Source organism: Geotrypetes seraphini, chromosome 6 (genome assembly GCF_902459505.1).
Source record: "Geotrypetes seraphini chromosome 6, aGeoSer1.1, whole genome shotgun sequence".
NCBI classification, from domain to species: Eukaryota; Metazoa; Chordata; class Amphibia; order Gymnophiona; family Dermophiidae; genus Geotrypetes; species Geotrypetes seraphini.
Window position 1 is genome coordinate 1,241,374 of NC_047089.1, and position 21,333 is coordinate 1,262,706.

The 21,333-nt window shown below is 45.6% G+C and overlaps 1 protein-coding gene across 1 annotated transcript in view; it reads left to right on the plus strand.

Annotated features, from left to right (window-relative positions):
• Window positions 1-21,333, plus strand: part of DNHD1 (dynein heavy chain domain 1) — a 681,063-nt gene that overhangs the window by 408,919 nt on the left and 250,811 nt on the right. Inside the window, exon 27 of the mRNA XM_033948490.1 lies at window positions 4,083-6,018. Coding sequence (XP_033804381.1) covers window positions 4,083-6,018 — 1,936 coding nt within the window. The remainder of the gene's footprint in view (window positions 1-4,082; window positions 6,019-21,333) is intronic.

The following is a 21,333-nucleotide window of genomic DNA, read 5'->3' on the forward strand; positions in this document are numbered from 1 at the left end:
TACTTAACTTTTCTCTTGCCTGATTCCCTAGAGTTACCAATATAGTCTCAAGCAGTTATTTGAGTCAAAAATCCTAAGTTGCAAAAGTCCAAGTTAAATATATCCAACCTGACTGTAGTAATTATAGTTTACATGTAGGTGGTGGAAGCAAATGTAGTTGGGTGTCACTGTTTCCCTCTGGGCCTCCTTAATCTAGCTATGGCCTGAGCTTATGTACTTCCTAGAGCATGCCCTCCTGGCTCCACCCCTCTCATGTCACTTCCTTCTTGGGTGGGACTATGGATATTAAGGTGGCTCTGGCACTTGAAGGAATGGTATTAACCCTTTATTTGGCTTTGTTGCTCAGAAGCAACATATATTTCTAAGGCTTTTATAGGTGATCTGCATCTCCAAATGTCTGTTACTTGGCACTGTAGCTGTCATTCAGCATCAAGTTAAGTAAAGCGGCCAGCTTTACGATCTACCAATTAAAGGGTTAAGGAAGAGGGGCAGTAGTCTATAGGCTCCTTCACAATGTGATTACCCTGACACCATAAAAATAAACAAAAAACAGCAAGGGAATATATTTATCCAAGGTGATGCTTATAAATCACTGTTGTACTAATCACCTTTGTTTTACTTCAAACTCTGATTACAACACAAGCTGATGTGGTTAAGTGAACACTCAGACCCGCAGCTGAGGTCCGGTGAAACAAGTTCACGGAGCAGCTGTTAAGGAGACCATCATTGTTGTTCACAGTCTCCTCCACCAAACAAAGACTAAATAACCACATATAAACTTGAAGAAAATAAAATAATAAATTTAACAGCGACTTAACTTTGAATGGTGTGGATGGTACACATAACTGCTCCGGGCTCCTCCGTTTATTCACAATACCGACCCCCCAACCTAGGTTTCACCCGCTGGCTTCTTCAGGAGGGGTACTACAATTACAAGATGACTCAAATCAGCACTACACCACACAGCTTGCTAACTTAATAAACACTACATTTTGAAATACTCAGTATAAACACTCTCTCTGTAACTTACCGGCACAAACACTCCATACTGCACACACACGCACTGCTGACAAGAGGAACTTCCCAGCAGGCCACGCTTTAAATACACTCCCCTTTTGCTACCTGCTATGTCATCACTCCTTACATCATAGTTGAAACCATTCAATATCATTATTTAATCCTGCGGGGGCCAAGGTATGCCATTGGAATATAAACTTCTGCTCTAAGTAGAGAAGATGTTGGGTAATATTTCCGGATTTTTTATGAGCACACATAAGAACAGTATATTGTAATTCCTCAATGGAGTGCTGTTGTTCAATCCAATGGCTAACTAGGGGGGCAGTAACACGTTTGCATCTTATGTTACTTAAATGTTCGGCAATGCGAATTTTAATAGCACGCCGAGTATGTCCTATATAATATAGCCCACAAGGGCTATATGGAAGCTTTAAGGCAATTATTAGATGTAAGCTTCTATAGGGAAGTCGATGTGGATCCCACTAAGGATATCAAGACAGCAATTGATATCATATTAAATTCAGCACGTCAAGCTGAGGTTATCACAGTTAAAGAGTTTAAATGTCTGAATGTGGAATTTCCGGAAATTCCATATATATACTTCATCCCCAAAATCCACAAGTCTTCTACGTGCCCCCTGGGCCGTCCGATTGTGGCTGGTATTGGTTCAGTGCTGGAACCTCTGTCAAGGTTTATAGATAGTTTCATCTATAAACATGTTGGTACTGTTCAGTCCTATGTACGGGACTCTTCTCACTTCCTGCAATGTTTGCAGAGTTGTGAGGGTCAAGATTGTAAACTGTTAGTAACTGCAGATGTTTCCGCCCTGTATACCAACGTGCCACAATCGGCGGCCCTGGCAATTATTAAGCAGGTAGTTAGTAAATCCAATATTTCAATTCAAAAGAAGGAGCTAGTAGGAACTTTAGCTGAATTTGTGGTGTGTCAAAACTATTTCCAATTCACAAATAGGTTCTTCTTTCAGACCAAGGGGGTGACTATGGGGGCCACGGTGGCCCCGTCCGTCGCCTGCCTCTACATGTCTGAATATGAAGACAAACATGTCTATACTTCTAGATGGTTTAGTAAAGTTGGTCTATGGAGAAGGTATATAGACGATGTCTTCTTCTTGTGGAATGGGGAGTGTGACGAATTGGAAGAATTCCTAAAAGAGCTGAATCAGGCAGATCCTAACATAACTCTTACTCATGAAGTAAGTAGTGATAGGATATCCTTTTTGGATATCCAAGTAGTAAAATCTCAGATCAACTCTCAAGTGTGTTATGATACTACTTTGTATAGGAAACCGTCCGATCGGAACACTCTCCTACACTATCATAGTCATCATCCAAAACCCCTCAGGGACAGCATCCCGGTGGGACAATTTTTAAGGTTGCGGAGGATCTGCTCTGACAAGTGGGACTTTCAGCAGCAGGCCACGCTTTTATACACAAAGTTTATGGAGAGAGGTTACCCTCCCCGGGTAGTCAAACGGGCATGGAAGAGAGCCCGCAACTGTCAGCGGGAGTGGCTATTTCATCCCCAACAAATGGAGAATAGTGGGGCCGTGGTATGTGTATTGCCTTATTCCAATCGAAGTCAACAAATTAGAAAAATCATTCTGAAACACTGGCCAGTGCTGCAGGTACATGAAAGCTTGAATGACATCCCTTTATTTGCCCACACTAGGGGCCGGAATTTAGGTCAGATTTTGAAACATCGTGACCCTGTCCAACAGAACAGAGAGGGTCCTCACGTACGTTGCCATCAGTGTGTGTATTGCCCTCATGTCCTCAACACTGACCGAGTGATAATTCCCCAAACAGTCATCTGCAGTAATATATTGTATTATTTGCCCTTGTAGGCTGTATTATATAGGATATACTCGGCGTGCTATTAAAATTCGCATTGCCGAACATTTAAGTAACATAAGATGCAAACGTGTTACTGCCCCCCTAGTTAGCCATTGGATTGAACAACAGCACTCCATTGAGGAATTACAATATACTGTTCTTATGTGTGCTCATAAAAAATCCGGAAATATTACCCAACATCTTCTCTACTTAGAGCAGAAGTTTATATTCCAATGGCATACCTTGGCCCCCGCAGGATTAAATAATGATATTGAATGGTTTCAACTATGATGTAAGGAGTGATGACATAGCAGGTAGCAAAAGGGGAGTGTATTTAAAGCGTGGCCTGCTGGGAAGTTCCTCTTGTCAGCAGTGCGTGTGTGTGCAGTATGGAGTGTTTGTGCCGGTAAGTTACAGAGAGAGTGTTTATACTGAGTATTTCAAAATGTAGTGTTTATTAAGTTAGCAAGCTGTGTGGTGTAGTGCTGATTTGAGTCATCTTGTAATTGTAGTACCCCTCCTGAAGAAGCCAGCGGGTGAAACCTAGGTTGGGGGGTCGGTATTGTGAATAAACGGAGGAGCCCGGAGCAGTTATGTGTACCATCCACACCATTCAAAGTTAAGTCGCTGTTAAATTTATTATTTTATTTTCTTCAAGTTTATATGTGGTTATTTAGTCTTTGTTTGGTGGAGGAGACTGTGAACAACAATGATGGTCTCCTTAACAGCTGCTCCGTGAACTTGTTTCACCGGACCTCAGCTGCGGGTCTGAGTGTTCACTTAACCACATCAGCTTGTGTTGTAATCAGAGTTTGAAGTAAAACAAAGGTGATTAACCACATTTCAGACTATTGGTACAGGATTGTGGTATTATGATCCAAGACTACATCATATATACAGTGTTTAATCATGGAGAAGTATAACTTGCACAGATTGCCAAATATAACTCTGGCCACCTTTTGGTGCAGACTGGATGGATCAGACAGTTTTTTATCTGCCCTCTTTAACTATGTTGTTATGTTTTCTTACCTTTTCAGCTACTGCTTTGGAGAAGCAAAGCAACCTTCTTTTGTTTTTACTTTTTACTTTCCTGTTGCTTTTAGTTTTGCTGACTGCTTTTCTACCTCCTGATGTTTCCATCCAACTATCAACCACTTAAGGTTTTTTCTTCTATTCATATGTCATTCTAAAGGAGTATTTGTTTCTCCTTAGATGAGAGAAGCAGAAGTTATCCCATCCTTGAAATGATACGTCAGAATCTCTCTGGTCATGATGTCCATACTGCTGACTCCCTGCTGTTGGGGCATGAAGCTCAATCTACAATATCCAAAAGTTTTGCCACAACTGAGGCTCCTTCAGGATCACGTCCACTTTCAGCTCGCTTCACCCGGCTCTTCACAATTTTTGCACTCCCGACTGCTACTAAGGAATCTCTTGTAAGCATATATGCACCAAAGATTAAGGCTTGGCTGCGAAAGATTCCAGTTTTTCCCAGAACTAATGAACTGTCCACTGCTCTGACTGTGGCCACCATAGACTTGTATTATGCTGTGAGGGAAATGTTTCGGCCTTCTCCCAATCATTGGCACTATCTTTTCTCTCTGCATGACATTGATAAGGTCCTCAAAGGTTTGTTTATATTGCCTTTGCGAACAGCATTACAGTGTTTCTATTCTGTGAGAGACTCCAAGTCCACAAAGGCAAAACCTAAACTAGGGATGATGAATACTGATATTTTAATCAAGCGGTTGATAATTCGTCTCTGGCTCCATGAATCTCTGCGTACCTTCTATGATCGTCTGATAACAGAAAAGGAGAAGGCACAGCTTATTGACATTATGACAGAAGTTGCACAATTAGCTTTTTGCACAGAGAAATTTGTTCCACAGGTGACCCCAGAAGACAGCAGAAAGAAGCAAAAGATCTTTCAACTGTTCAGGTCATCTGATAATGCAAGTTCTCCTACAACCGAACAAGGCAGTGATGAGTATAGGAAGAGAAAGGATTCCAAAACAGAACCTTCATTATCTGAAATCTCAGACATAGACCATATAACAGAGCCATTGGAACCAGGTCTAGGAGGCAAAGTCACACCAGAGAGTAAGATGGAGCTAAAGTTCATCACAACTACACAAAGTATTGAACCAACTTTGGTTGGAAGTGTTTCAAGATTGACCAGTTTTGAAGAGGAGAATATAGCTAAGACAGAGATAACAGAAGATGTTGATATTGTGACTATGGACTCTGAGGTGACCTCCTCCCTTGCCATTCCTGAAATGCAGCAAATAATTAAACCATCTCTGTCAGCCCATCCAGTGGATGGCAAGACTAACCAAAATGAAGTGGATAATCGAATCAGAAATGTAGAAATTACAGCAGTTAGCCAGCCTTCTTCCCTAACCCCATTTTTAGAGTCCAAGGCCCTTGATACAAAATCCTTTTCACAGAGATCGCGTGTCTCCTGGAAAAAAGGAATAACTGAGACCTATCAAACAAGTCAGAAAGATTCTGAGAAGGCAGAACCCACCTCCCCATTTTTACTCCCAGAGCACCTTCTTTCTCCAGAAGAACTATTGCAAGACTTGATCTTTAGCAAAGATATGCTGCCTATCCCTAATGTTCCACCAACCTCATCCCTGTACTTGGAACAAAAACCCGAGGTCCTGAGACAGCAGCTTTCTTGTCTTCTTCAGGAAGAAGGTTTGGGGGAGATACAACATTCAGGACTTGTATTATATCATGAAGCAATACACCATCTTGCTCATCTCACTCGTGTCTTGTCTATGTCTATGGGCCATAGTGTGCTTATTGCAATGCAACTGAGCACAGGTAGAAGATCTCTAGTGACACTAGCAGCTCAGTTAACAGAGTCTTTATTACTGGAAGTCAGAGACTATGGGCTGGAGTCTGAGGTGGATGAATTGGTAAGGAAAGCCAGTAGGCATGCAGGAATTCTGGGTAAGAGTGCAGTGCTGCTGGTTGATCAGAGAGTCAGTGTCAGGACTGTAGAGAAGCTGTGTTCTCTCATGGCAGAAGGCACCTCTCCTGCTCTCTACTCTCCAAGTGAGACAAAAGCTATTGTACAAGACTACATGGAAGCCAACAGGAACATAAGGAAGACGACAAAGCCTGAAGTGGTCCTGGAAAGGTGAGAGTCTTCAGACAAGATGCCATATAAGCAGTATCAGACTCAGGAACACAACTTTCCAGCCACATTTGGGCACTGAGAAGGAAATTCTGTAAGGGCTGCCTAAAGGTAGGTGCTGGCAGATGCCTAGATCATGCTTGCTGGTGCCTAACTTAATTGTTTTAATCGGCTTTAAGTGGTGCAATAATTGATTGTGCCATTAAAAACCAATTTAAAAAAGACCTAGGCACCTACCAGGAACAGTGGCTAACACCTGAGCACCTAGTGGCACTTAGTGATGACGCACACCTAAGTAGGTATGTTTAGTCGCGGAGTTGGCCACTAGGCATGATTCTTTGACAAACCTAAGTGCCAAAATCCCTGGCCTACATTACTGGCACCTAAGTTCGTCGTTAGGCACCGGTAGCCACGATTCTCTGAACATGATTGACACTTGTCAGACGCCATTTTTCTAGGTACCTGCCATTTCAGGCACCACTTACAGAATCAGCCCCTGACAAACTTGTGGCATTCCAGAACTGACCTGTAGTACTAACAAATAATTTATCATCTAGTGGTAGGACAGAGACATTATGTTTTTCACTCTGGAATAATAAGAAAAATCACTCCTATTCTGAGCTCTAATGCTTTTTAATTTATGCGACTAGACTAAAAACACATTAACTAATAGATATAACAAATAACTTATTTATATGAAAATAACATACTATTTACACGAATAAAGTGTAAGCAAATTAATGAAGTCAGAAATAAGTAGATTCAGATTCTGGTTGGCCCAGGCACCTCAGGCCCCACCTGTGGGTGGGGTTTGAGGCGCCTGGGCCAATCAGGCCCCTAAGGCTCGCCATTTGATGGATGGCGGGCCTGCCGGTTGTACAGGCTTAGGGGGGATTGAGGGGAGGATGGCAGGGTCGGCGGGTGGGGGACCGATTGGGGGTTCAGGGGGGCGATCATGGGAGGGGGATGCGCCAAGGGTAGGAGGGCCTGGGATCCCTCCTGCCCGTATCATATGGGGTAGGGGGGTTGCTTGAGCAGGAGGGGTTGGGCTCCCTCCTGCCCAGATCGGATTGGCTGTATGGGGTGGTCGCTGGGGCTGAAGGGCTTGGGCTTCCTCCTGCCCGGATTGTCAGGTGGGTGGGGGGCGTTGGGGCAGGAGCACTTGGGCTCCCTCCTGCCCGGATTGTTGTCGGGCGGGGAGGAGAGGTGGATCGCTGCAGAAGAGATGGCTCATCTCTCCTGCCGTGATAGCGATCGCCCACTCCCTGAACCGTGGAACTTTGGGGTGAGGATTGCCGGCAGGGGAGATGCCTTGCCATGATGCTCACCCCAAAGTGCTGCGGTTCAGGAGGTGGGCAATCACTAGTGCTGCCCGATTCAAGAAAAAAAAATTTTGATTCGATTCAGCCTATTGAATTGGTTTTTCAATTCGATTCGATTTTCCTGCCCAATTGGGTGTTTTGTTTTGTTGTCTTTTTTTCAAACATCCTGGTGGGTTTATTTTATAGCTTCTTCACCCCCTTTGCCTTCTCCTAACCACACTGGTACTGTGGTGTAAACAAAAAAGACTTTTCCTCTCTCTGTTAAATCCTAGCTCACGTTTGCGATCTAACAACAGCTCTGGCAGGATACACATTTCAAATCTGACATATTGTAATCACAAAACAGAAAATAAAATTAGTTTTTCTACCTTTTGTTGTCTGGTCATTATTCAAATCTTGTTGGTCCCAGGCTCTGGTTATCTTCTGATAACTTGCTTGCCAGGGTCTCCTTCTTTCTTCTTTCTCCGTGGTAACCATCCATCTGCCATCTCTGTCTTCCCCTTCCGTTTCCTTTCCCTCCCCAGGAGGTCTGGCATCTTTCCTTTTTTTGTCTCCCTCCACAGATCCACCTTTTCTTATCTACCCTTTCATCCAGCATCTCTCCCTCCTTCCCTACCACCCCAGGGTCCACCATCTCTCCCTTTCTTTTCCAAACTACCCTCCTATCCAGTATCTCTATCCGCCCTCCACACCATCCCTTGTGTCCAACTTCTCTCCCTTTCTGTTCCTTCCCTCCCTGTCCATTATTGTCCATCATCTCTCTCCCTCTCCTCTATTTCAGACCCATTATTTCTTCCCCCCAAAGTCTGGCATATGCACATCACTTTGAAACCCCCCCCTTTCCCTCTCTCCCTCCGTGTACTTCTACACCAGGGCCCCCCTCCCCTGAAGGTCTGTCCCCCCTGTAGGTCTGTACCCCCCTGAAGGCCTGCACCTCCCCCTGAAGGCCTGCACCTAACACCTAAAGGCCTGCCTGTCCCCCCGAAGGCCTGTGCCACCATCCCTGTCCCCCCTGAGGGCCTGTGCCACCATCCCCTTGAAGGCTTGTCCCCCCTTGAAGGCCTGCACCTCTCCCTGAAGGCCTGTCCCCCCCCCTTGAAAGCTTGTCCCCCCCCTTAAAGGCCTGTCCCCCCCCTTGAAGGCCTGTCCCCCCCTTGAAGGCCTATCCCCTCCTTGAAGGCTTGTCCCCCCTTTGAAGGCTTCCCCCCCCTTTAAAGGCCTGCATCCCACCCCTGAAGGCCTGTGCCACCATCTCCTTGAAGGCTTGTCCCCCCCCCTGAAGGCCTGCACCTCCCCCTGAAGGCCTGTCCCCCCCTGAATGCCCGTTTCTCCCCTTGAAAGCTTGTCCCCCCTTAAAGACCTGCATCCCACCCCTGAAGGCCTGTCCCCCCCTTGAAGGCCTGTCCCTCCTTTAAAGACCTGCATCCCACCTCTGAAGGCCTGTCCCCCCCTTGAAGGCCTGCCCCCCCCCCCCCTTTTAAAGGCCTGCATCCCACCCCTGAAGGCTTATCTGCCTGTCCCCCCTGAAGGCCTGTCCCACCCCCACTCCGAAGTACTGCTACCTCACTCCCCCCCGGAGAGGCCTGCGTGTTCCCCCTGGCCTCCCACTGGAGTCTGGCTTCCCCCCTGGCCTCCCTGCACCGTTTACCGTTGAGGAGCAGCCTGCAGATAAGATCGCAGTGCTAGCGATCTTTGCACTTCTTCGGAGCTGTTTCCTCTGCCACGGTCCCGCCCCCTCCTCTGACATCAGGGGCAGGACTGCGGTGGAGGAAACAGCTCAGAAGCAGTTTGCAAAGATCGCTAGCATCGCGATCTTGTCTACAGGCTGCTTCTTTAAGGTAAACGGTGCAGGGAGGCCAGGGGGGGAAGCCGACAGCAGCACTTCCCGACTGACCCTTCCCCCTCACCCTCTAAAGCAGGTGTGGCAGCGACCGGCCAGCAAGAGCAGCACTGCCGCTCCTGCTTTAGGGGGTGAGGGGGGAGGGTCAACCGAATCGGGAAGCCAATTTTTTTTTTTTGTTTTGAATCAATTCGAATCGATTCACCCAAAGTGAATTGGTGAACCGATTCGAATCGTGAATCAGGCAACACTAGCAATCACCATCGCGGCAGGAGAGATGGATCATCTCTCCTACCGTGATAGCGATCCCAAGTGCCACGTTTGGCGGCACTTGGTGGTATCGCTATCGTGGCAGGGGAGATATGCCATCTCTCCTGCCGCAATGGTTGTGGTAGGGGGTGGGTAGGTTGCTAGGCCGCTGAGCTGATAGCGGCAGCCGCCATCAGCTCAGCGGGCCCTTTTTCGGCACTTATACCTGTTTTGACGTGGTCTAAGTCAAAATGTATAAGTGCCGACTAGGCAACCTGCCTAAAGTTTTGGTTATACTTGCTGGACGCCTATGTCTAGGTTGGCCCACTTCCCGCCCTTTCCCTTCCTGTAAAAACGCCTCTTTTTCTCTATGCGTTTAGAGACAGGGGAAAGGCCTAAGCTGGTTTTAGATACGTCTAAAACCAGCTTTGGTTATAGGTACATAGACAATCAGGCTTTTTGATCATTCAAGTACCCATTTAGGCCACTTTTAAAACTTTTTTTTAATTATTATTGCTTTTATTCTTTTCTATCCTATTTTTAAATGGAGTTCCTTTCTTAATGAATGTGTATTATATATTGTACACTGCTTGGATCCTTTTTTAGACTGTTATGTGGTATAGAAAGTTTTTAATAAACATAAACAAAGCCCTGTCAGCTGAACATCTCTTTCTCTAGTTCAGCAGCCAGAACTTTGATTTATAAAATGACAATTGTACAGAATATTGTTTCTTTTTATACTTTAATAAAATAAGTTCAGTATAAAACTATTGGAGGCTTATGTGGATGGGATCAGATAGTTTCAGGAAGGGGATAAAGTTTTTCCCCGTGTCATTTTCTACGCTGAAGGATGTACTGTCTCTGTGGGTACTGCTCCCGCCTCCTCCTGCATCCCATTGGTCAGACATTCCCAAGGAAGCTTAGCCAGCCAATAGGCTGCAGAAAAAACCGAGACTAAAGGTTGATGTCTCATAACCCAAACAAGAACCCCATCAGCCCATTTTCCCGAGTGAAGCTCAGTCTTCCAGGTACTTTATTACACAAGAATATTAGAAAATTGAATAAGATAGCTGGGAGGAAAGCAGTCTAAAGTAAAATGTCATTATTTGTATGGAGGTTGGCCTCCCAAATATTAGAACTTATAATCTGGCATGCTTACTTTGATAGCTCAAGACTGGTATATGGCATCCCAGTGTAAAACCTGCTAGTGATGATTTGATGTAATTATAATTTATTACAATTAAATGTATGAGAAGTTATAATTCAATAGGTTTCCCCTTCAATTGAGAGGGTGGAGCCAGCGTGCCACCCACCCCTAGGATCTAATTACTCTTCTACTATTTCTAAATTACCCTTCACATTTCTCCAGCTGATCTTAAGAAGGACAATCTGCACAACCTGAAACACATAACCCCCCAAGCCCTCTCACCAGATCTGCAAACTCACCCTTTTCCCCACACCTGAAGAGGTACTCAGAGGATCATTTTGTCTGGTGGTATTCAAACTTGGGTTTTGGTGGGTTATATTTTTGTAGTTCTCTTTTTAGCTCAGCAAAATCAGTCAGGCAGTTGTGTAGCCTTTAGAGTCTGTTAGAGAAGGAGGGAAGAGGACATTCTCCTTCTGAGAGAAGAAAAGTAGAAGACATATCTTTGGGTAAGTATAAATTATTTTGCTCTGAGCTTTGATAAAAGCTCAATTGCAGGTTCCCTTCTAAAGACAGTTTAGATCTTAAAAAAACAAACTTTTAATAAAATCCTAAGGCTCTCTATATTAGTCTAATATATTCCTAGTAGCTTAAAAAGATCAATTAATTAGCTCAATAACAAGATACAGACACTAGTCCAGCAGGAAGAGGGTTGCTATCCAGTCTTTTGCATTGAGTATCACATGTATGACTGTTGGCGAGAAGTTCTATGTGTGTGCTCGCTGCAAAGAGCTCCTAGCTCTCAGAGAACGAGTGCATTCCCTTGAAGCTAGAGTAGCAGACTTGGAGGAGTTGAGGGAGACAGAGAAGTACATAGAGGAGACCTACAGGGATATTGTAGAGAAGTAGTTTCAAGTTTTATTAATTTTAATATACCGACTATCAAATTAATATCTGGCCGGTTAACAATAAATTTAAAAGATAGGAAGACTAAAATAGAATTAGCATATTAAAAACATTGTGTGAACATAAATAACAATTACAAGACATACTAGAGAGTGAGGGAGAGGGGAGAGGAGGGGAAAAGTTACATATTTGAGAAGAAAAAGGGAATAGTGGGGTTAGGATAAGACATAGTGGGTGGGGTCGCTTTATCAAAGCGGTTTGTTGCTGGTAAGAAGATGGAAGATGAGAAGTCTAAGTGTTAGCAAATGCATCGCGGAATAGGAAAGTTTTTAGACCTGTCTTAAATTTATCTAATCGTTGTTCATCGCGCAGTTGCTGTGGTAGGGAGTTCCATAGGGTTGGGGCAGTTACTGCGAAGTTTACTTTTCGTGTATAGTAAAAATCTTTTATGGAGGGAATGAAAAAGAGTTTTTGATCAGTTGATCTTAATGTGCGTGGAGAACATTGGGGAATGAGAAGTTTATCAAGGAATGAGGGCAGATGAGACTGTTTTATTTTGAAGGAAAGTAAGATGATTTTGTAGGTGATACGGTGAGTGATGGGGAGCCAATGTTCTTTTTTTAGAAGAGGAGTGACATGGTCATATTTGCCAATTTTATAAATAAGTTTTATTGCGGTGTTTTGTATTAGTTGTAGGCGTCGAATTTCTTTTTGAGAGAGACCATTGAGAAGTGAATTACAGTAGTCTAGATGGGAGATGACTAATGAGTGTATCAGAATGGTGATTGAGTTGATCTCTAGGACAGAGGTTAAAGATCGGATGATACGTAATTTGAAAAAACAGGTTTTGACAACTGAGCTTATATGGTCGTGGAAGGTGAGATCCCTGTCGATGGTGACGCCTAATAGTTTTATTTTAGTGTCCATTTGAATTGGAGTAGATTTAATTGAAATATTTTCCAGTAGGGATTCTGCGATTTTGATTGGAAGTAGGAGGCTTCGGGATTTATCTAGGTTACTAGATACTAAATGAAACCAGGAAAATGGTATTTGGGATTTCTACAAGACAATCCTCCAATACAAAATAAATCCCACTAAGGATGTGTCTCCAGGGGTTTCTGCCCAGGAGGGAAAAGATAGGACAGCGGTTGTAGTTGGTGAAGCAATTATTAGGCATGTACCATATTTTCACACATATAACGCGCGCGTTATACACGGTTTTTACAAACCGTGCATAATCTTGCGCGTTATATGCGTTTTACAAAATTTTTTTTACATAGTTCCCCCCCCGACGTCCGATTCACCCCCCCGCAGGATGGTCGCACCCCCATCCCGAAGGACCGCTCGCATGCACCCGCACCCCCACCCCGAAGGAACGCTCGCACGCACTCCCACCCGCACCCGCACCCCCACCCTGAAGGACCACTCGCACCCCCACAGCCTCCCGACCCCCCCTCCCCCTCATCACGTAGAAGCTCCTTCTGGTGTCCTGCTGCTTCCTCTTGGCGGTCCTGGCCCTTCTGTGAGCCTGCGTCTGCGCTGCTTCATCTTCCGGCGGTCCTGCCCTTTCTCTGACGTCAGAGAAAGGGCGGGACCGCCGGAAGACGAAGCAGCGCAGACGCAGGGCTCACAGAAGGGCCGGGACCGACAAAGGAAGCAGCAGGACACCGGTAGGAGCTTCTACGTGATGAGGGGGAGGGGGGGTCGGGAGGCTGTGGGGGTGCGAGCGGTCCTTCAGGGTGGGGGTGTGGGTGCGGGTGGGAGTGCGTGCGAGCGTTCCTTCGGGGTGGGGGTGTGTGCGAGCAGTCCTTCGGGGTGGGGGTGCGAGCGGTCCTGCCGGGGGGGGAATCGGACGTCGGGGGGGCATCAGGCTTTCAGGGTGGGGACAGGACTTCAAGGGGGAGAGGAGAGTCGGGGCGGGGGAAAGGAGAGTCGGGGTGGCCAGAGGAGAGTCGGGGCGGGCGAAAGTAGAGTCTGGCGGCAACGGGAGAGTTGGGGCAGCATGCGCGGTATAAGGGTGCGCGTGGTATATAAAATTTTTTTACATATATGTCGGTTTCCCGCGCGCTATACCAGTGAGCGCGTTTTACACGGGTGCGCTTTATCTTCGTGAAAATACGGTAGATAGCTAGGTGGCTGGTGGACATGAGGATCGCCTGGTCATTTGCCTGCCTGGTGCGAAGGTGGCGGACCTCATGCGTCACATAGATAGGATTTTAGATAGTGCTGGGGAGGAGACAGCTGTCCTGGTACATGTAGGTACCAATGACAAAAGAAAATGTGGGAGGGAGGTTCTGGAAGCCAAATTTGGGCTCTCAGGTAGAAAGCTGAAATCCAGATCCTCCAGGGTTGCATTTTCAGAAATGCTCCCAGTTCCACAAGCAGGACCCAAGAGGCAGGTAGAGACGTTGGTGCAGAGATGAAGGATTTAGGTTTGTTAGGAACTAGGCAACCTTCTGGGAAAGGGGGAGCTTGTTGTGAAAGGACGGACTCCACCTTAACCGGGATGGAACCAGGCTGCTGGTGCTAACAATTAAAAAGGAGATACAGCAGCTTTTAAACTGAGATGTGGGGGAAAGCCAACAGTCGCCTTGGAGAAATCAAAACACTGCTGTTCAAAAAGCATATACAATCTACCTAACCTCCCTCACCCCATCCCCTAAGAAACCAAAACACTGCCGTCCAAAACATCTTCCGATGTTATTAAGTCTTTACTATCATTCTGTTATTAAGTCTCTATCCTCAAACTGTATTCTCTATTGTCATGTACCATCCTGGAAATGTCCAGTTCTCTTCTTATGTAATCCGCTTTGAACCGCAAGGTACAAGCGGAATAAAAATCACTAATGTAATGTAATGTAAGTATTGAAACAGGATATTTAGGGAGTCCCGGTAGAGAGGTTCCAATAATGGTGAAAGAAAGCCAGGAGGGTTTAAGAGGAAGGTAGAGTAAAGGACTCAGATTTTCCCTCTAGTTACAAGGAAAAAACAGAATTTGAAGTGTCTGTATGTAAATGCTAGAAGCCTACAAAATAAAATAGGAGAGTTAGAGTGTATAGCACTGAATGATGAGATAGATATAATAGGCATCTTGGAGACCTGGTGGAAGGAGGACAATCAATGGGACACTGGATAGAGTAGATCAAATTGGACAAGGATAGAGTGGATCAAATTGGAGGGGGGGGGGGGTTTGCGCTATATGTTAAAGAGAGAATTGAATCAAATCAAATAAACATTCTGCATGACATAGGTAACAGTGTGGAATACTTATGGATAGAAATTCCATGTGTGAAGGGAAGGAATATAAAGTTGGATTATACTACCGTCCCCCCTGGACAAAATGAGCAGACAGATGAAGAAATGTTTTCAGAGATTAGGAAAGCTGGAGAAATGGGCAACACTATAATAATAGGTGATTTCAATTACCAAAGGCAAAGCAAAAATTTTGCTTGGCACAATAATGATCACTCCACTGACCACTATGTAGTACAATATAGGGTGAGAGAAAATCGCAGTATATTGCACTAAGCTAAACACAGCATATTGTGACAGGGAAGCCCCTGTCCCAAGGAAAATAACAGTTAAACTTCCCCAGCAGGCATCAAAGGGCTTGGTAAAACCTGGCCTGGAGCAGACTCAGCTGACTCAGCCCAGAGGGAAGGGGCAGAAGCCAGGTTCAGTACAACACAACAGCCAGGGGGGAAGGGCACTGCAAACCAATTATCTCCCCTATCGATCCTTTCCTCAGGGTGAGAAACCTAAACCCAACCCAGGAGGGGACCAGCTGCCTCAAATAGAGAGGAGGCAGAGCAAGCAGGGGAGCTCAGCTACACTCCGAGACCCAGGACGTTTGCAGGAGGTCAACCCAGCAAAGGAGGAAGTGTTAATTCTGGGAGGTACAGTGCACTGCCTGGCCAATCTTGGGAGGGAGACCCGGGGGTTTGCCCTCAGAGACATAACTTCTGAAGGAGCTGGCAGGCAGGCAAAGTGGAGGATGGGTGGAACAGCCTGAAGTTAATGGGTGGAGAAACAGCCCTGACTACAGAACTAATGACTGGGAAATGAGCAGCCTTCTTGATGAAAGTGAGTGTGAAGAGGGCATGGATATAGGAGGGAATGAAGTATGAAAGGTCCTTCCTGTCTTATGGGAAATCCAGTCCTGGTGGTTTAAAAACCCTGAGCTAGAGCAAGGCTGTGAACAGGGCAGAAGCAGCTCTGCACTAATTAAAGACAATTTGAGGGAGGACTGTTTGCAGGCTTTTCAATAAGCGCAGAGGACTCCAGAGGCAAAGTCAGGAGTTGGTAATTGCCTCAGGGAGGGAGACCCTTGGTGGGGGAGAACAAGTAGCCCAGCAGCAGGGTGTACTGGCTGGGTGAGCCCATGGACACTGGCTGGAAGTTGCCAGCCTGCTTAGGAAGATGTGGGCTCCAGAAAATTAAAGCATACTCCTGAATGGGGATTTTGGAAAAACGTTTTTTTTTTTCTTTATGCTTTTGCTGACAAGTACAGGGCAAGTGGCCCACGCTGGGGCAAGAGGGATTGCTCCAAAGGACTTATAGGACATTGCCTTGATGAACATATTGTTGGTTTATCATGTTCAAGGATTACAAATAAAAATGAAGCTGTTTTTCTTTTGAGAAATCCCTTGTCCTGGTTTTTCTTTCTACCAGCCATATAAAAGGCGCTACATAAATCTACCTGTAGCCCGGGCCCGGCTTTCCAGCCACCAAGGAACCGGCCCGGTCACAATATAAATATGTGGAGAAAAAAGCCTCAGTTAATGCTTCATGGGCTCAAAAAAACTCCACATCAATGTTTACTGCAATTCTATCACAGTGTCCATATAGTGTTTCATCCACAGGATCAGTCAGCATCAAAATCAAAAAGCAAACACTACAGTGTACTACCCCAAGCACTGTTGAAATTAAGCAGGAAAGACTTATCTGTATTTTCATTCAGGCACAATGCTACTGCTTGTTTCTTCCACACATCAATACCCCGACAGGGAGTCCCCGTTTCGCTGAATAGGGCTGCATCATGGGATAACAACACTATAACTGCAACGCTCAAACACGCTGCAGCAAGCTTGGGCAAATCCACACCCTGTTTCAAGAAAAATGGCGCTAGTGCTCACAGACGCTTAGACAAAGCCTAAAATCAAGGTACAAAACTCATCCCACTCAAGGGGATTCACCAATGGGCCCATTAAAAATACAATTGTGGAAGCCCAGACCAGATGTATTCCACGTATCAGCAAAAGTGGAAAGAAAAGGAAACGAAAGCCGGCGTGGTTAAAAGATGAAGTGAAAGAGGCTACTAGAGCCAAAAAACTTCCTTCAAAGAATGGAAAATAGATCTGAATGAAGAAAATAAGAAGAAACACAAGCACTGGCAAGTTAGATGCAAAGCATTGATAAAGACAGCTAAGAAAAATATGAAGAGAAACTTGCAAAAGAGACAAAGACTCATAGCAATTTTTTTAGGTACATCAGAAGCAGAAAACCTGTGAGGGAATCTGGGGGACCGTTGGATGATCAAGGAGCAGAAGGGGCGATCAGGGAGGATAAGGACATAGTGGAAAGACTGAATGAATTCTTTGCTTTGGTCTTTACGGAAGATGATGTAAGAGATCTACCTGAACCGGAAATGGTTTTCAAGGGTGATGATGCGGAGAAACTGAAAGAAATCTTGGTGAATCGACAAGTTAAATTGACAAGTTAAAAAGTGATAAATCGCCAGGACCGGCTGGTATACATCCCAGGGTATTAAAAGAACTCAAAAATGAAATTGCTGACCTGCTGTTAGTGATCTGTAATCTGTTGTTAAAATCGTCTTTAGTACCTGAAAATTGGAGGGTGGCCAATGTTACACTGATTTTTAAAAAGGGCTCCAGGGGAGATCTGGGAAATTACAAACCAGAAATCCTCATTTCGGTGCCAGGCAAAATGGTAGAAACGATTATAAAAAATAAAATTGTGGAACACGTAGACAAACATGATTTAATGAGACGAAGTCAGCATGGGTTCATCCTAGGGAGATCTTGCCTCACAAATTTGCTCGACTTCTTTGAAGGTGTGAAACTGTGAATAAGCATGTGGATAAAGGTGAGCCAGTTGATATAGTATATCTAGATTTTCAGAAAGCTTTTGAGTTGTGTTTAGAAGGGAATAAGATCCCTCGTGATTTTGCTACATTTAGTGAGAGTCTGTTGATTCGAAGCCATAGGCTGATTTTGTCTAATTTGAGATTGATTTCTTCGATGTCGTTAATGTTAGCTGGGTGGGTGGGTGAAGAAGTTGAATGTCATCAGCATAGGCAAATGGGGTGAATCCAATAGATTGTGTTAGAGTCAGGAGGCGGGGCTAAGAAGATATTGAATAGTAGGGGAGAGAGAATAGAGCCTTGTGGGACACCATAGGTTTGAAAGATTGGGGCAGAAGGAGTTCCTTTAGAGTGAACTTGGAAATTTCAGTCAGCGAAGTAGGAGGAGAACTAAAGAAGAGCGGAATCAGTTATTCTGCTGTTTTTAAGATGATTGAGGAGTAGCTCATGGTCAACCGTGTCAAAGGCAACCGATAGATCAAGGGATATCAAAAGGACTGATTTTCTATGATCATGGTAGTAGTAAATGGTGGTGGTAAGGCCAAGTAGTTCTGTTGAATAGTTTGAGCAAAACCCGGTTTAGTTTGGGTGTAGAGTATTAGTTTGAAAAATTTGGAGATCTGGTGAAAAATGATTTTTTTCTGTGAGTTTAGCAATGAATGGTAGATTGGCAATAGGTCGATAATTAGAACTTCGAGTTTCATCCAAGTTTTGTCTTTTTAGTTTGGGAAAAACTAAGGCTGATTTCCAAGATTTTTGAAAAGTGTTAGTTGAGAGATTTTGGGTGATCATTTCTAGGAGGAAAGGACCAAATGATGAAAAATGTTTTTTTTAACAAAGATGATGGAATGTTCTCTAATGGATTATTAGAGGTATTTATAGACTGAATGGTTTTCAGCAGCTCAGCTGCAGGACAGAGACAGCGAATTACAGCCCGGTGAGTCTCACATCCATAGTATGCAAACTCATGGAAACACTGATCAAACAGAAACTTGATACAATCCTGGATGAGGAAGATCTATGTGATCCCCATCAACATGGATTTACCAAGGGCAGGTCCTGCCAATCAAATCTGATTAGCTTCTTTGACTGGGTAACAAGACAACTAGATGCCGGGGAGTCCCTGGACGTAGTGTATTTTGACTTCAGCAAAGCTTTTGATACCGTCCCACACCGCAGGTTATTGAACAAGCTGAAATCGCTGGGATTAGGGGAAACACTAGCTGCATGGGTTAAGGATTGACTGAGCGATAGACTTCAGAGGGTGATGGTAAATGGTACCCCATCCAAAACATCGAATGTGACCAGTGGAGTGCCACAAGGCTCGGTCTTGGGTCCAATCCTATTCAACATATTCATAAGTGATATGACCCAAGGGCTCAGAGGAAAAATATCATTGTTCGCCGATGACGCCAAACTGTGCAACATAGTAGGTAAAAGCACTATGCCTGACAGTATGACGCAGGACCTACTACTATTGGAACAATGGTCATCGACTTGGCAGCTCAACTTCAATGCTAAAAAATGTAAAGTGATGCACCTGGGTAAAAGAAATCTGTGCAGGACTTACATGTTAAATGGTGAGACCTTAGCTAGGACCACGGAAGAACGGGATTTAGGAGTAATCATTAGTGATGACATGAAAACTGCCAATCAAGTGGAAAAGGCTTCCTCCAAGGCAAGGCAAATGATGGGTTGTATCCGTAGAGGTTTTATCAGCAGGATGCCAGAGGTCATAATGCCACTGTACAGGTCCATGGTGAGACCTCATTTGGAATATTGTGTTCAATTCTGGAGACCACATTACCGGAAAGATGTGCTGAGAATTGAGTCAATTCAGCGGATGGCCACCAGGATGGTCTCGGGGCTCAAGGATCTCCCATATGAAGTAAGGCTGAATAAATTGCAGCTGTACTCACTTGAAGAACAAAGAGAGAGAGGGGACATGATTGAGACATTTAAATATATCATGGGCCGTATCAAGGTGGAAGAGGATATCTTCCATCTTATGGTACCTTCATCCACCAGAGGGCATCCGCTGAAAATCAGGGGAAGGAAATTTCATGGTGACTCCAGAAAGTATTTCTTCACCGAGAGGGTGGTCGATCATTGGAATGAACTCCCACGGCAGGTGATTGAGGCCAACAGCGTGGCAGATTTCAAAAATAAATGGGATATTCATGTGGGATCTCTAATGATGTAAAGGCAGGGGGTGGTGAGCAAAATCAAGGAGAAGGGTCACTAGAGTGGGCAGACTTGATGGGCTTTGGCCCTTTTCTGCCGTCATTTTTCTATGTTTCTAAGAGGGATGTTTGAATTTTGAGAGTGTACTAAAAGGGAGGTGGTAATCCTATTTCGGAGGATCTGGGTAGTTTAAGGATGAGGCTATTGAAGTTTGATCGAATATCTTTTATTTTTTGGTCGAAATAGTTAGCCAAGTCAGTTGGTGATGGTTGATTGGGGATTTTTTTTTGTTGTCTGGTCATTATTCATACCATGTAGGGGTCCCAGGCTATGGTTGGCTTTTGATAACTCGCTTGCCAGGGCCCCTTCTTTCTTCTTCCCTCCCTCCATCCCTGCAGCTGAAGACAGGCACATCCCCCCAGTGGTCTGAGACAGGAGGGAGCAGTTAGGAGAGGGACTGAGGGCAAAGAGGGGCTCAACAGCGCATAACCACCTTTCCTTCCCTCTCTCCATCGGGTGCAGTGAATCCATCAATGTTAAAAGGAGCCGCGTCGAAATCGGAGGCCTGCCACTGCCGTAGCACTTTCCCCTCTGCCTTGGTCCCGCCCCTTCTCTGACATATGGGACCGCGGCAGAGGGAACGTGTTACGGTGGCAGCAGGGCTCCAATTTCAAAGCAGCTCCTTTTAACATAGGCGGAGCTGAACTGACCTGATGGAGGAAGGGAAGGAACGGTGGGGCAAATTTCGGCAACAGCAGGAATTGTTTGGCGGGCCAAGCACCGTGAAACTTTGTTTCTTTAGGCAGCCCCGGTTGTTTACTTGGATTCAATGTGAGCCGGGTGAGGAAGGCCGCCACAGGCTCGCGGCTAGGTAGGGGAACAACAATGGCGCTTATGCTCAAGCCCCCGCCGCAGCTCCTCTCTCAATCCTGGTGCGGTTTGAGAGAGGAGTCGTGGCGGCGGCTTGAGCATAAGCACGATTGTTGTCCCCCTACCTAGCCACGAGGCTGCGGCGGCCTTCCTCACCCGGCTCTCGCGGCCGGCGAACCCTAATGCTGACATTGAATCCACGTAAACAACCGGGGCTGACTAAAGAAACATGGTAATCATATTCTGTCCTGAAAGCCCCCGCCGCAGGTCCTCTCTCGATCCTGCTGCAGTTCGAGAGAGGAGCCATGGCGGCAACTTGAGCATAGTGCACAGTGAGAGCCAGGGGCGCCCATGCGCAGTCGTGTTTCCGCGACGGATCAGGGAACACGACTTTTGAGTGCGCATGCGCGGCCTAGCATTTTATTACCGTATTTTCACGCAAATAACGCGCACCCGTATAAAACGCGCACACGGGTATAGCGCGCAGAAATCACGATGATATGTACAAAAACTTTGGTATACCGCGCTCACGGGTATACCGCGCATGCTGCCCGACGCTCCTTTCGCCCGCCCTGACTTTCCGACTCTCCGTTCACCCCCCCTGACTTCCGTGCACTGTCCCCCCTTGAAGGTCTGTCCCCATCCTGAAAGCCTGATGCCCCCCCCCGACGTCCGATACATCCCTCCCCCCGAAGGACCG